This window comes from Chelonia mydas, chromosome 10 (genome assembly GCF_015237465.2).
Source record: "Chelonia mydas isolate rCheMyd1 chromosome 10, rCheMyd1.pri.v2, whole genome shotgun sequence".
NCBI lineage: Eukaryota > Metazoa > Chordata > Testudines > Cheloniidae > Chelonia > Chelonia mydas.
Genome location: NC_051250.2, coordinates 34,527,119 through 34,543,240, shown reverse-complemented (window position 1 = coordinate 34,543,240; position 16,122 = coordinate 34,527,119). Strand labels below are relative to the sequence as shown.

Here is a 16,122-nt window from a genome sequence, read left to right as displayed (position 1 = left end):
AATACCTCTGGCATTTGGTAGACTGGCATTCCAGTTACTCTGTTGCAGAAGGTAGTTTGTGTTTTTTGCTATTAATTGTGGGGGTGGCAGGCCTTAAAAGTCGTAAACAGTTCCTCTGCACTGGTGGAGGGATGGCAGCACTATTCCCTGATGCAGTAACCTTTTGCCTACCTCTCCACTACTGTAAGGGCATCGTTGAACCGGGCAGCAAAAACATCCCCAATAAAGTACTCGGCTAAACGGCCAACAGCCTGCAGCAGGGAGCTAAGGTCTCGTAGGGAGCAGTGCAAGCGTCGGCAGTCATTCTCTGCAGTGATATTCAGCCTCTGACCTGAAATGACATTGTGGTCCGTTAGCCATAAAGCAAGGCAAGATTCAAGTGTAAATGCTCTTTGGTTTGCTGTTAACCATTGATTAACATTCAGGCAGTTTGGAGTCTCTCTCTCTCTCTCCCTCAAATATTATAAAATTAAAGCACAAAGCACATGTAACCTATATCTGTAATAAATACAGCTCTTTCAGATGAGAAACCCAATTATGTAACTACAGGAAATGCAGAGTTTATGCTAACTTAATTACAAGCAGTCTCTTTAAATTAACTATCCCATGGGTCACAGTTCAGCTCTGAGCACCATACAAATGATGGAAAGAATGAATAAAATAAGTTTAAATGGACACTGTCAAATATAGTTTTTGCAGATAGATTTAAGTTCTCACTGCCCATCATTGTAATTCTCTTTAAAGAAGACTGAAAATAAAATTCCCCAGCCATTTTGCTTTGTTTGGATGAAAGTGTAGCTAACAGACGTCTTTTTTTGGTTACTGATTGACATAAAAAAAAATGAAGATCCCAGCTCTGGGAATAAGGTTGCTAGTTTGGCTCCCTCTGCTGTTTGTCTGTATAGCAACAGAGTACAAAAATTCCTAGAGGAACAAAAACAAAACCACATTTGTAACCTGGGTGAATTAAATTCAGAGGCAAACACAATGTGTGGCTAACCATCTACAGTCACAGCACCCAGATACATGCAATATACTGAATCCTGGAATTTTGTTTTCATAGACTAGGCTAACAATATGGATAATGTAGATGTTTATTTCTATTTTCCCAGTAGTACAGTGTCACCTAGCATGGGACACTCTGCTGGAAAATACATATTATAATGCACAGGCCTAAGGACAATGAGGACAGCTGAAGAATTTTCCTTGCTTTCCTTTCAATTGTTCAGATAAATGCATTAAAACATATTTTTTCACTCATGCCAATTTAGTCTCAGCACCGATGTTGAAATGTAGGAGCTATTTCCATCAAGATTGCAAGATGTGAAACTGCTAAAACAGGCACTTTATAGTATGATCCTGAAGCTGTACTTGAGTCTAAGCTGTCTGCTCTGATCCATGCCCCTCTTAGATGAAAAGCCAGTTCCTGAAACAACTTCTGTTATACACCCTTGTCTATAAGCCTTCCATGAACATGTGTAGTGACAGTTCTAGGTCGGAAGAGGCCATAAACCTGGGTGCAGAACATAATCCACAAATTGCTAATATCTGGCATGGTAAGCTTCTGGAGCCTTGTCTGTGCAATAAATCACTGTACTCTGCTGACCCATTGGGGCAGCCAGAGTACCAGAAAAAAAATACTTGGGAGCCAGGGCCAGAATTGTAACAGTTAAACAGCTCAGAAGTAATGAAGCCTGCCATCAGCATGCACTGCAGTGATTTACTGCATTTAAAATGTGCGTATTTTAATATATTAGGTGGTTTGTGTTCAACTTCTCTAAGCGATGACGTGGATAACATGTACGTCTTGTGATATTTAGCATACAGCAGATTCTTCTAACAGCCGTGTCAGAAGGCTTAATGAAGTGATACATTCTAAAGTGTTAAAGACATGTGTCTAGCTAGTATAAATTGTACACTCCCCCAATTAAATCTCTCAACCAGTTAATATCCCCCCCCCCCCCACCTTTCCTCAGCTGTCAAACAGCTAGCCCACAAGGCGAGCCAACAGCCTGAAAGAGGGTCCTGTTTCTCTCTTCGGGATTAAACTCTTTTGGTAGGTTGGGAATAGTTTTATTCCTTCTTCCCACCAAGACACACAGGCTCTTGGAATGGCAGTTAGAGAGTCACAAACTAGCCTAAATGCCACTGTCTCCTTGATCTTCTCATTCAAGTATTCTCAACTAATTTTCATTTAATCCTAAACAAAAATGCTTCCACATTCTGAGAGCTTGATGCTGAATTTAAGCCCAAACCAAATTAAAACGAGCCCTTTCTGAATGGAGTTTCCAGTGGAAAAGCTGACAGTCATTTAACTATATCAACCATGCTACATCTCTGCGCTCCCCACCAGTTTTCTTGTTTCAAGTACCAGAATCAATGAGAAAACATATCAATATAAACCATATTTCTAACCAGAAAGCAAATTCCTCAGAGAACAAACACCAAACTCATATTTCTGAATGCTGAGCCCTTATGCAGTGTGTGTAAGCATCCAGGTGTGAAGAATTTTAGGCTTAACCTCTAGAATATTGATGCTGAAGTAGTAATGGACAGTTTGACAGCAAGCAAGAGCTTAATGCATGAATACAACATTTTTACAGCTAAGTGTATAAAGAACTGAGAAATGTAACACTGGAGAGTGGTATTACCTGTCCCTGAAGTGACCACAAACTGCTGTAGTCCCAGGTATACTTCCAAGTTATCCTGCAGAACTGGGAACTGGGAAAAAAAGGGACACAACACAAAGGTGTGATTTTAATGTTAAAGCAGAGAGACTTAATGCTACTCCATTACAATTAATTTGGGCCAGAGGACAATTACTTCCAATTTTCTCCTCCTCCTCCCCATAATTAGTCTTACAAAAGGCATTTGGAAGAAGGGAAGGATTGTAGGTTCTGGAAGATTTGATGCCCTAAGCTTTTCTATTCTAGACAGCTAGCATCAAAACCAGAAAGGTCCCTGTGTTAGAGAAATTCCTCAAGTAATAGCTGTCCTTTCCACATCAACACTGGTAGTCAATGCTGACATGACGGGCTACCTGAGAAGAGCAGTGGTGGTGTAGTACAGGATGTTGCTAGTCATTACTGAAATGCACATGCAGCCCTGCACAGGACCCTGAGTGAAAAGAAGGTGGGGTTGCAGATCAGGATTGAGGTGCACATGCAGGGATGGGTGTGGAAAACTTGCATTGCACCATCTACATCAGTTTGTCCTCTTTAAAACGGTTAAAAATGCCACCCCCAATATCTTCCACTGGAGAGAGAGGAAAAAAAAGGTGGAGTCCAAGCGTTTTCAGTCCTTCCTTGATGCAGCATATGGGGGAATGTTGCAGCCACTCTGCTAACAAGCTGCTAACTATAACACAAGTGGATGGATACCCACAAAGAAAGGAACCAAGGGAATGAACATCCTGTGTAAGAGGCTATCTCCGAGGCCAGGTATTCAGAGCATTGAACTCCCCCATAACACAAAAGTCATTGGCAAGCTGCATTACCAATTACTAGGAACACTAACTTGCCAACGTGAAGGGAGATGCTTCACACAAAACACAGCGTGTAGGAAATATCTTGGTTGGTTCCCCAACAGACCATGTTACTCTAGAAGTGCATACTGTAGGGCTATTCACATTTCCAGTGGCTAAGTCAACCCTAGCGTATTCAGTTGGAACTCAAGATCCAGCTTTTCTAACAGATATATCCGGGAAGGGGGGGAGAGAGAGGCCCTTTTCCATTCCTTCTAACCTGGAATAATTCTCCTCTGATTCCTACAAGCAAGGACAGAGGTTTACGAACAAGAACTTTCTCCTGCTTTGAATGCAGTCAAAAGTACACACGGCTAAGGCTGCAAGTCTGTCACGGATTCAGTGATTTCTGGGACCTCTGTGACTTCTGCAGCCACCAGTGCGACTGACCCCAGGGCTACCCAAGCCAGCCACATTGGCCATTGCTGGGGAAGTCTCGGGCTACTGTCCCCCCCTCCACTCCCCCAGCCCTACCCCCAGCGATGGTCCCGGGCCAACCTCTGCCCCAGAGCATCAGCAGTTCCCTGGTCCGCCCCCTGCTCCTCCTCCAAAGCATCCCTGGTGCCCTCCCTCTAGAACACCCCCAGCACCCCACCTCCAGAGCACCCAAGATTTAGCCAGGGGGTATAAAGTACAAGTCATGGACAGGTCACAGGCCATGAATTTTTGTTTACTGCCCTTGACCTGTCCACGACCTTTACCAAAAATACCCATGACTAAATCTTAGCCTTATGCATGGCTTATGCTAATATATAATAATAATATAATAATTTTAGCAGCTTAACTCTTGGGACTTTATTGGCACTTCTCTTCTCTACACAAACCTAGATATCCCCTCTGTTGAAGTGTGGTCATTCACTCCCCAGTGCCAGAGACCACACGCAGAACGTCCAACAGATTAGAGACACGATGTACAGTCACTCAGCTTATTCTAAAGCAGTGGTTCCCAAACTTTAACAACCTGTGAACCCCTTTCACTAAAATGTCAAGCCTCTTGAACCCCCTCCTAAAAATGAATTATTTCCAGGGATTTTCTCCTTTACCGGAGCATAAATTATAAAAGCAGTGATCTTGGAAATATAAAATTTATTTTTATATCATACTTATTACACCCTATTATTATTATTCATCATTATAGTATTTTTATTACATTATGAAAACGGCAACACTGTTCCAAGATCTCACTTTCATAGCTTGTATCACCTTTGAATAAGCCTGTTATAAGACAAGGCTCCTGTGTTTCATCAAGGAGTATCAGATGTGAAACAGCATGAAGGTATTTAAGAAGCCAACTCAAAGAGTTCCTCCTACATACGCATTCAGGTCTTGAGCAGTCCAGGCACACAACACACGTTACTACAAAGCTTAAACTTGTTCTTCGTAATAATTTTAAAAACAATACTAGCTGCCTATTTAATTTTAAAAACAGCAAAAAATATCCACCTCCTTTTCCATTTCTTATAAGGAGCCTTGAAGTTTAAATCTCCTCAGTATGATAGATATGCTTGCTTTGATCTGCTTAGCTCTTGAAGTCCAGGGGCTCTGGGCTGCTGGTCCCATGCTCCCTAGGGACAACTCTGTCCACCATTAGGAAATTTTTTCCCAAGAACCCCCTGTAACATTTCACGAACCCCAGTTTGGGAACCATTGTTCTAGAGTCAATTTCACTTACTGATTTGTGGTCTAAAGGCTGGTCACATGTTACAAGAGCATTTCACAGACTACTGTAACATGCGTATGAGACTCATTAAGTGTTTCTTGGTGTTATCTAATGTCCTAGAATGAACTGAGCAGGGCTCTAAGGAAAGATACTTGATACTGAAACAGGAGCTCATATGAAGGAACACAGCCACACGGTTAGAACTTTTTTTAAAAGTCCAATATTAACAACACAGAGAAAGGTTTTTTTAAAACCATGTGTTCCTCACCAAATGCTGTTTGCTTTCTGCATTTCACCCTGAGCTTACAGTAAAAGGAAACGAGGCCCTTTCACTTTTGTTTGTAGTAAGGTTCACTAGCTGACTCATGCATTAACCATGTGCTGCAAACACTGCAGGGGAACATTTCTATTCATACAAACAATTTTTCATTGGAATTAAACAGAAATCTTTCCATGACTTTTTAGCACTAGTCTTAGAAAAGATTTTCACAAACATGCTTTTGGGACTTGACAATGTCCCTTTAGATGAAATACCAGTATGTGTAACGATAAGACAAAGCAAGTGAGCTTCAGGATCTTCTCCCAAACACAAGTTTTCTGCATTGCACAGAATGTGTTCCATGCCTTCAGATGCGTAGACAGCTCCATGACATAGCACAGTAGAATAATGACATTCTCAGGTGACCCTAGTGAATTCAGGTTTCAGAGTAACAGCCGTGTTAGTCTGTATTCGCAAAAAGAAAAGGAGTACTTGTGGCACCATAGAGACTAACCAATTTATTTGAGCATAAGCTTTCGTGAGCTACAGCTCACTTCATCGGATGAGAGTGGTCAGTTTCCAAACTGACCACTCTCATCCGATGAAGTGAGCCGTAGCTCACGAAAGCTTATGCTCAAATAAATTGGTTAGTCTCTAAGGTGCCACAAGTACTCCTTTTCTTTTTTCTAGTGAATTCAGACACCTTTTCTTCCCATCCAGAAAGAGCATTGAACAATACTAATTGTTATACTTCTGACCCCAATAGTTTCATTCTCCAAGATTAGCAGCTTGAGAACCACTCTAACTGATTTTCTCCCACACAGCTACAAGAAAAGGCTATTTCACAGCACTGCCATCTTAATAAAGACCAAGATAGTGACATTTTCACAGACGGAGAAGACAAATTTTCAGTAGGGCTGTCCAGTGATTAAAAGAATTAATCACGATTAATCACATTGTTAAACAATAATGGAATACCATTTATTTAAATATTTTTGGATATTTTCTACATTTTCAAAACATTCTTGATTTCAATTATAACAGAATACAAAGTGTACAGTGCTCACTTTATATTTTTGATTACAAATATTTGCACTAAAAACAAAATAGTATTTCTCAATTCACTTCATACAAGTATTGTAGTGCAATCTCGATCATGAAAGTTGAACGTACAAATGTAAACTTATGTACAAAAAATAACTGCATTGAAAAATAAAACAATGTAAAACTTTAGAGCCTACAAGTCCACTCGGTCCTACTTCAGCCAATCGCTCAGACAAACAAACTTGGTTACAATTTTCAGGAGATAATGCTGCCTGCTTGTTGTTTACGTCACCTGAAAGTGAGAACAGTCGTTTGCATGGCACTGTTTTAGCCAGCATCACAAGATATTTAAATGCTAGATGTGCTAAAGAGTCATATTTCCCTTCATGCTTCAGCCACCTTTCCAGGAGACCTGCGTCCATGCTGATGACAGATTCTACTCGATAACAATCCAAAGCAGTGCAGACCAACGCATGTTCACTTTCATTATCTGAGTCCGATACCACCAGCAGAAGGTTGATTTTCTTTTTTGGTGGTTTGGGTTCTGTAGTTTTCGCATTGGAGTGTTGCTCTTTTAAGACTTCTGAAAGCATGCTCCACACCTCATCCCTCTCAGATTTTGGAAGGCACTTCAGATTCTTAAACCTTGGGTCAAGTGCTGTAGCTATCTTTAGAAATCTCACTTTGGCACCTTCTTTGCATTTTGTCAAATCTTCAGTGAAAGTGTTCTTAAAATGAACAACATGTGCTGGGTCATCATTCGAGACTGCTATAACGTGTAATATATGGCAGAATGCAGGTAAAATAGCAAGGGACATACAGTTCTCCCCCAAGAAGTTCAGTCACGAATTTAATTAACGTATTTTTTTAACAAGCGTCATCAGCATGGAAGCATGTCCTCTGGAATGGTGGCCTAAGCATGAAGGGGCATATGAATGTTTAGCATATCTGGCACATAAATACCTTGCAATGCCAGCTACAAAAGTGCCATGCAAATGCCTGTTCTCACTTTCAAGTGACATTGTATATAAGAAGCAAACAGCAGCAACTCTGTAAATGTAAACAAACTTGTTTGTCTTAGCGATTGGCTGAACAAGTAGGAGGACTGAGTGGACTTGTAGGCTCTAAAGTTTTACTTTTTTTTTTTTTTTTTTGAGAGCAGTTATGTAACAAAAAACTCTATATTTGTAAGTTGCACTTTCATGATAAAGAGATTGCACTACAGTACTTGTATGAGGTGAATTAAAAAACTATTTCTTTTATCATTTTTACAGTGCAAATATTTGTAATAAAAATATAAAGTGAGCACTGTGCACATTGTATTCTGTGTTGTATTAGAAATAAGTATATTTGAAAATGTAGAAAAACATCCCAAAATATTTAATAAATTTCAACTGGTATTCTATAGTTTAACAGCGCGATTAATCACGATTAATCTTTTCAAGTTAATCATGTGAGTTAACTGCGATTAATTGACAACCCTAATTTTCAGTATTTCTTGCTTCTGCCTCCCTGTGGTTTGCAGAGCCCCATCTCCTATGATCTTCATCTATGTACTGCCATGTATTTTAAGTTAACATTCCACCATCCTGGGAACATCATCTCACCATTTGCCTTATGCGCAGCACCTCCACCTTATGGAAAGGCCAGGATGAATATGCTGAAGGTCACAGCAGAGTGTGCAGCTCTGTCCCAGTTTTCACCTCTGGACTGATCCAAATTTCAAATGCCCCTGTACATTCAGTGAGTGAGGCACAAAAGTGTGCTCTGGCATGCTCTTCAAGATATGGTAGAAAACTTCTCAAAGCCCAGAAGAAAGTCTGAAGCTTTCCCCTTTTAAATTTATGGCCTGGATTTTACCAAGTTTTGAATCCAAAAGCACATCCCTGTGCCTCTTCTCCGTAAGCATTGCACAGCAACCTTCTACCAGTGATTGTACAATAAAATCTTGAGAGCGGAGATCATGTCATATGGTGTAAAGCTGCTTCATCTCAGCTTCTCAGCAGAATGACTACTTACTAGTGTAGAGAAGGCATGAGTCGGCAGGAGCTCCATGACTTTTGCCACTACTTCTAGGCTCTGGCGTAAGTACCGCTGCCACTCAGTCTGCTGCTGTGTGGAAAAAGAACACCTCTTATTTCCCTCCAAGCGGAAACAGCTGACCTATATTTAACAAGCTGGTAGGCCGTAAGTACTTGAGAAATGATTAACCTGTACCTACCAGGGTTTAGCTTCTGTCTGAACATCTGAGAATTGAAACAATGGAGTTTATAGAAGTTTCCTACTTTGTCAGCAATCTGAGCTGGAGTTAAGATTTGCAAGTTTTCATTGACAAATGCTGTTGTTAACTATGCTAAGTAATTGTGCATCCAGGTCATATCACTTTCTGGCCTTCTAGTAATTGGGGTGTCCTTTATTAGTCTGTATGCTCTTATCCTGGAACGCATCAGTGTTTTTCTAGAGCACATTTTCAAACATTGTCTTCCATTTAAGCATGCCCTCCCTTGATAAAAGGACCAATATCAAATAAGGACTAAGTGTCTGCATGTGTAATATGACAACAGTGTCCCAAATCAAAGAACCAATTTCTGCCTTGGTCTAAAAAAGGGTGTATTTTAAAAACACAAAGAGGAACTAAACCCAACTCCTACAAACAATGGTTATTGCAGAAGTATACATAAGATCAGTTTCTCTATAGCAAAATAGACTAACTGTACTCTAACAGCCTGGTTTCCCCCTGCGACAAGCCCACAATTTGTTTTACTTTTCACAGCCTCTTTATCGAACCCAGCCATATCATTAAGGATCAGCTTACTCATCACTCTAAATCATCATCTAGACTCACTACAGCTACCACGTCACTTCAGAGAAGAAAAACCATGTGCAAATGACAGGTTTCAGAGTAACAGCCGTGTTAGTCTGTATTCGCAAAAAGAAAAGGAGTACTTGTGGCACCTTAGAGACTAACCAATTTATCTGAGCATAAGCTTTCGTGAGCTACAGCTGAGTCTCTAAGGTGCCACAAGTACTCCTTTTCATATGCAAATGAAAAGAGTAAAGTTCAAATGGCTCTTAAATTAAAGCTGATTTTTTTCTGTTTCCTTTTATCTGCTGCACTGGAAATGGAATATAATGGAAATTCTCTGCCTCCACTGTAGGCTAAAAACAGTCAGGCAGGACAGCAACACAAAGTCCATTAGTGAAAAACATTTCATGCTTCTTTCAACCTCAAAATCCTCACAGCACTGTTGCTTCATGCACATAACAGCTGCCTAGAACTGAATATACTTCTGCACGTAAAATCTAGGTTCAGAGAGGCTAAGTGGGGAATCATAGCGCTGCTGATCCCTTAATGCTCTTGATTTGGAATGGTTGGGATGCTGACAAGTTGCTTAGACACATGCATTATTCTAGCAGCACTGAAACTGTTGATACAGGTTTCAGAGTAGCAGCTGTGTTAGTCTGTATTCCCAAAAAGAAAAGGAGGACTTGTGGCACCTTAGAGACTAACAAATTTGAGCATAAGCTTTTGTGAGTTACAGCTCACTTCATAGGAGCTGTAGCTCACGAAAGCTTATGCTCAAATAAATTTGTTAGTCTCTAAGGTGCCGCAAGTACTCCTTTTCTTGTTAAGATACAAGAGATGTCAGCAAGAGGTGAAAATTACTAGTGTGAAATAGTGGTCTAGCCTGTATGTTGAAAAAGTGACCAGATCCTGGAAGGTTTCAGAGTAACAGCCGTGTTAGTCTACATTCGCAAAAAGAAAAGGAGTACTTGTGGCACCTTAGAGACTAACCAATTTATTTGAGCATAAGCTTTTGTGAGCTACAGCTCACTTCATCGGATGCATACTGTGGAAAATACAGAAGATGTTTTTATACACACAAATCATGAAAAAATGGGTGTTAATCACTACAAAAGGTTTTCTCTCCCCCCACCCCACTCTCCTATTGGTAATAGCTTATGTAAAGTGACCACTCTCCTTACAATGTGTATGATAATCAAGGTGGGCCATTTCCAGCAGAAATCCAGGGTTTAACAAGAACGTCTGAGGAACAGTGGCTGATTAAGATGCAGGATTGCAAACCCCAAGCACTTGAAAAATCATGAGTTGGGCTAAAAAAACCCTACAAGATTTTTAAAAAAGTCACCTACTACAGGACAGGCCTAACAAAGAAAATAACAGAACGCCACTAGCCGTCACCTTCAGCCCCCAACTAAAACCCCTCCAACGCATTATCAGGGATCTACAACCTATCCTGAAGGATGACCCAACACTCTCACAAATCTTGGGAGACAGGCCAGTCCTTGCCTACAGACAGCCCCCCAACCTGAAGCAAATACTCACCAGCAACCACATACCACACAACAGAACCACTAACCCAGGAACCTATCCTTGCAACAAAGCCTGTTGCCAACTGTGCCCACATATCTATTCAGGGGACACCATCACAGGGCCTAATATCATCAGCCACACTATCAGAGGCTCGTTCACCTGCACATCTACCAATGTGATATATGCCATCATGTGCCAGCAATGCCCCTCTGCCATGTACATTGGTCAAACTGGACAGTCTCTATGTAAAAGAATAAATGGACACAAATCAGATGTCAAGAATTATAACATTCAAAAACCAGTCGGAGAACACCTAAATCTCTCTGGTCACTCGATTACAGACATGAAAGTTGCGATATTACAACAGAAAAACTTCAAATCCAGACTCCAGCGAGAGACTGCTGAATTGGAATTCATTTGCAAATTGGATACAATTAACTTAGGCTTGAATAGAGACTGGGAGTGGCTAAGTCATTATGCAAGGTAACCTATTTCCCCTTGTTTTCCTAACCCCCCCCCCCCCCCAGACGTTCTTGTTAAACCCTGGATTTGTGCTGGAAATGGCCCACCTTGATTATCATACACATTGTAAGGAGAGTGATCACTTTACATAAGCTATTACCAGCAGGAGAGTGGGGTGGGGGGAGAGAAAACCTTTTGTAGTGATTAACACCCATTTTTTCATGATTTGTGTTTATAAAAACATCTTCTGTATTTTCCACAGTATGCATCCGATGAAGTAGCTGTAGCTCACAAAAGCTTATGCTCAAATAAACTGGTTAGTCTCTAAGGTGCCACAAGTAGATCCTGGAAGGAAGTTTCAGAGGTACTCAGTACAACCCAGCAGTTTAGTGTCTAGGTATGCAGTTTTCCAACCAAGTCTCGGTTTCTTACATCGTCATCTAGAGTCTCGTCATCCAGTTCCTCCAATTGTGCCTGGTTGTACCTGAATTGTATTCGATTCAAAACCTCTGTGAGCAGTAGAACCAAGGCGTCTTCGTACCTGCCACAAGAAAAAGCACAAGACTGAGGAAAGGGAATTCTAGCAGAATACTCTTGCGAACCCTCACCCCCTTCCAGTGAGAAGCAGTGGTAGGTCCTGTATCAGCTTAGGGCAAACTTTTGCATCTCAGGACCTACAACGCTGCCTTACAGACTTGTTTGCTGGGGAGACACCAGACAGCCACAGCAGTGTTAAATTGTAAACAGCTTTTCTAAACGGAAGTATGTGCCATAGGACGATGCAGAGAAACTGCACTAAGAACCGATAACCCACTCAACTTTGAAAGCTAGACAGGAAACTAACAGCAATAGAGGGAGCTGAAGAGAAAGAAGATCCGTAAGACAGCGAAGCACGACAGGACAGGCTTTAAATGAATGGTCTCCTTTTGAAAGAACTTGCTACTAATTATGTGGCTCCTGCTTGCTAGTAGCCATTTAACTGTGCCTCTTTCAAGGAGTGGACAGTGCTTGTAAATCATAGAAGATTAGCGCTGGAAGAGACCTCAGGAGGTCATCTAGTCCAACCCCCTGCTCAAAGCAGGACCAACACCAACTAAATCATCCCAGGCAAGGTTTTGTCAAGTCGGGTCTTAAAAACCTCTAACGATGGAGATTCTACCACCTCCCTAGGTAGCCCATTCCAGTGCTTCACCACCCTCCTAGTGAAATATCGAATATCCAGCGTAGGTTTAATATCCAACGTAGACCTGCAAAGATGGGTTATAACCAATGATCAAGTTCTGCTTCTTGCTACTAAAAAGCTAAGCAGAGATGCCAACCACAGTTATCAAAATCCTATAATACAGATAGGCAACCAATTAAATAACTTCAAAACTGCAACACCACTTGCTCTGACCACATTATTCTGATTAACCTTTGTCCAAGGGAGAGAACAACTTGTATAAACGGGTGGGGTGGGAAAACCAATCCTCAAGTCTTAGCTATACAGCAAAGGTTCAGATAATTAGAAGGATTGTGGGCCAGGTAGTAACGGTTTAAACTAGAAGGTCATCCCCAGAGTACTTATGTCTTCCAGTGCCTTCACATGGTTTAGGCTAAGATTTTCAAACACGTAAGTGCCTATCTTTAGGCATCTAAATAAGTGGCCTGATTTTCTTAAGTGCTTAGCGCCTTGTAGCTCCCACTGATGTCGGACTTGTTTTGCTGTTTTGAAGTTGACCAGTTATTGTCCAAGAAGAAAAAGTCATGATAATTCTTTCACCCCTACTATAGCACTACTGCCAGCAACAGATTTGATTTACTCTCAAGGTATTTGCAATGTAGCATACAAAAGTCAAAAGAGTTTTTTCCCCACACAATCAACCATGAGTAATGCCAAATTGCAAAATCAACACAGAACAGCCCTGGGCTTGAACACAGCCAGCAGCCACCAGTAGCGACACAGGACTGTCAAGTTGCTCTGGAGACCCAACGTTTCCCACCATCCTTTTAGAAAAAAACTGCTTTGAAGAATGTCTCAGGTCATGTCTTTCTCCAGAAAAGAGCAGGTTGGAAAGCTAGGAATTTCTCTATACTAGTAACAAGAAGAATCAGAGCATAGTGCAATGTAAGGGACAGTCCAGCCAGCTGTGCCCCTAACGGAGCAGCCAGATGTTTTCACTGAAGGATTACTATACTACTGGCGTGTTACTGAAAAAAATGATGTAAAGTTGGATTTGGTAATTTGTATGTTATGCTACTGGATAAAATGTAAAATTCATAAACCACAGGGAACAGGAAGTTTCACATGCTGTTCCTGTGGTGTAACCACACCTACATCATCAAATTAAGACACAAACACTTCTACAACAGTCTGCCTATTTGATAGAGCCATAGAAGCTTTAGCTAAAAACAGGCACCTTTGCAGACAGAGCAATACAAGTTTAGGCAGCCCATAGCATTTCTGATCATCACAGAAAGATACTCTATCTCCAACAAAAGAAGCTAATATTGTTCTGAGTTTTTCCTATATCACAAAAAATGAATATATATAACTAGGCAAGGCATATGCCCGTGATCACTGTGGGAAAAGAGGGAGAAGAGTGACGAACAGTGAAAATTCGGCATAATTGTGTGCACCTTGGTGAACAGTTTATTGAGACTGGACTAGCAAGCTCTCACACGTGAACGCATCTGAAAAATCCAATAAAGCAACTCCCAGGGTTGAACAGACATGGGCTGGTTGGGTTAGCTAGTTTTGCACTTGTTCCTGTCTGAATGTCTTTTTTGGCAACACATCAGTTATTTATATATAGCATGCTCACTGGGAAAAGACGGTTACCTATCTTTTTATAACGGTTGTTCTTCGAGATGTGTTGTTCACATCCATTCCAATTAGGTGTGCGTGCGTCGCGTGCACAGACGTCGGAAACTCTTCCCCTTAGCAGCTCCGATCGGGACGGCAGGGGAATCCCTAGAGTGGCACCCTCATGGCGGTGTATATATTACCCTGCCGGCCTGACCCCGCTTCAGTTCCTTCTTGCCGTTGACTCCGACAGAGGGGAAGGGGGGGTGGGTATTATAATGGACGTGAACACCACATCTCGAAGAACAACAGTCACAAAAATGTAGGTAACCGTCTTTTCTTCTTCGAGTGATTGTTCACGTCCATTCCAATTAGGTGACTTCCAAGCTTACCATTGGAGGAGGGTAGGAGTCATGGAACAATTGACTGAAGAACAGCTCTGCCGACTGCCGCATCATCTCTGGCCTGTTGGTTAACAGCATAGTGGGCTGTAAACATGTGCACTGAAGACCAGGTGGCTGCTTTACAAATCTCATGGATAGCAACCTGAGCCAGAAAGGCTGTCGAAGATGCTTGTGCTCTGGTTGAATGGGCTGTAATTGCTGGGGCTGGGACCTTGGCCAACTCATAGCACATGCAAATGCAGTCTGCGATCCAGGACGATATGCATTGCACATAGACAGGAAGACCCTTTATTCTGTCAGCTATGGCAATGAACAATTGGGTCGACTTGCGGAAAGGTTTTGTTCACTCTATGTAGAATACCAGGGCTCTCTGGATATCCAGTGTGTGTAGGCTGTGGTGTCTCAGACTCTTGTGGGGTTTTGGAAAGAACACCGGTAAGCAAATGTCCTGACCCATGTGGAATTGGGAGACCACCTTGGGGAGAAATTTAGGATGTGGTCTAAGCTGCACATTGTCCCTATGAAACACTGTGTAAGGCGGTTCAGTGGTGAGGGCTCTCAGCTCGGACACCCTCCTTGCCAGTGTAATAGCCATCAGGAACACCACCTTCCAAGAAAGGTAGAGGAGGGAGCAAGTGACCAGGGGCTCAAATGGTGGGCTCATGAGTTTGGAGAGGACAAAGTTTAATTTCCAGGTTGGGAGAGGTGGGCAAGAAATACGGGAACAACCTCTCCAGACCTTTGAGGAATCGCCCCACCATGGGATTAAAAAATACCGAGCACCCAGACTCCCCTGGTTGGAAAGCTGAAATGGCTGCCAGGTGTACTCTGATGGAGGAAGGGGACAGACCCGGATGCTTAAGGTGTAGGAGATATTCTAGAATAACTGGGATGGTAGCCTGGAGCGGCTGAAGATGCTTGGGTTCATACCAACAGGAAAAACTTTTCCATTTCGCGAGGTAGGTAGCCCTAGTGGAAGGTTTCCTACTGCCGAGGAGAATCTGTCTCACCGACAGAGCACTGGCTCTCCATGGAATTTAGCAGCAGAGCTTCCACGCCATGAGATGCAGAGATTGCATGTTCGGGTGAAGGAGGCGCCCATGGTCCTGCGTGATCAGATCTCAGTGGAGGGGCAGGGCAATCGGGGCGTCTATGGACAGCTCTAATAGGGTTGTATACCAATGCTGTTGGGGCCAAGACTGGACGACCATGATTACCGTCGCCCTGTCTCTGCGAATTTTGAGGAGGACCAGGTGGACAAGCGGGATAGGAGGCAAGGCATACCCCGCCCCATGGTATTAACCCCACTTCTGGAAGACTGACTGTCTGATGTCCGACCTGATTGACGACTCATGCATGTGGTAAGACCTGCTGAGGCAATCCGCAAGCTCGTTCTGCACTCCTGGAAGGTAGGATACTTCAGCTGAATGGATCGGGCTATACAGAAGTCCCAGAGAAGAAGAGCCTCGCGGCAGAGAGGTGAGGAGTGGGCTCCGTCTTGTTTGTTTATATAGAACATGGCAGTGGTGTTGTCTGTCAGGACTGTCATGCTGTGACCTTGTAATGTGGCGTGAAAGGTTTGGCAGGCCAGACGAACCGCCCTGAGCTCCTTCAGGTTGATACGGAGAGGTATCTCGACCCTCGACCAC

The 16,122-nt window shown here is 42.4% G+C and overlaps 1 protein-coding gene across 5 annotated transcripts in view; it reads right to left on the bottom strand.

Moving 5' to 3' along the window:
• The window catches only part of XPO6 (exportin 6), a 113,460-nt gene that overhangs the window by 31,163 nt on the left and 66,175 nt on the right, over nt 1–16,122 (bottom strand). For 4 of the 5 annotated variants that reach the window (XM_027834013.3, XM_043523605.1, XM_043523604.1 and 1 more), the window contains 4 exons: nt 11,717–11,825; nt 8,506–8,598; nt 2,652–2,721; nt 172–331 (listed from right to left, as the gene is read on the bottom strand). In XM_027834013.3, the coding sequence (XP_027689814.2) occupies nt 172–331; nt 2,652–2,721; nt 8,506–8,598; nt 11,717–11,825 (432 nt within the window). The remainder of the gene's footprint in view (nt 1–171; nt 332–2,651; nt 2,722–8,505; nt 8,599–11,716; nt 11,826–16,122) is intronic. The other variant, XM_037909962.2, reaches the window with a different exon arrangement.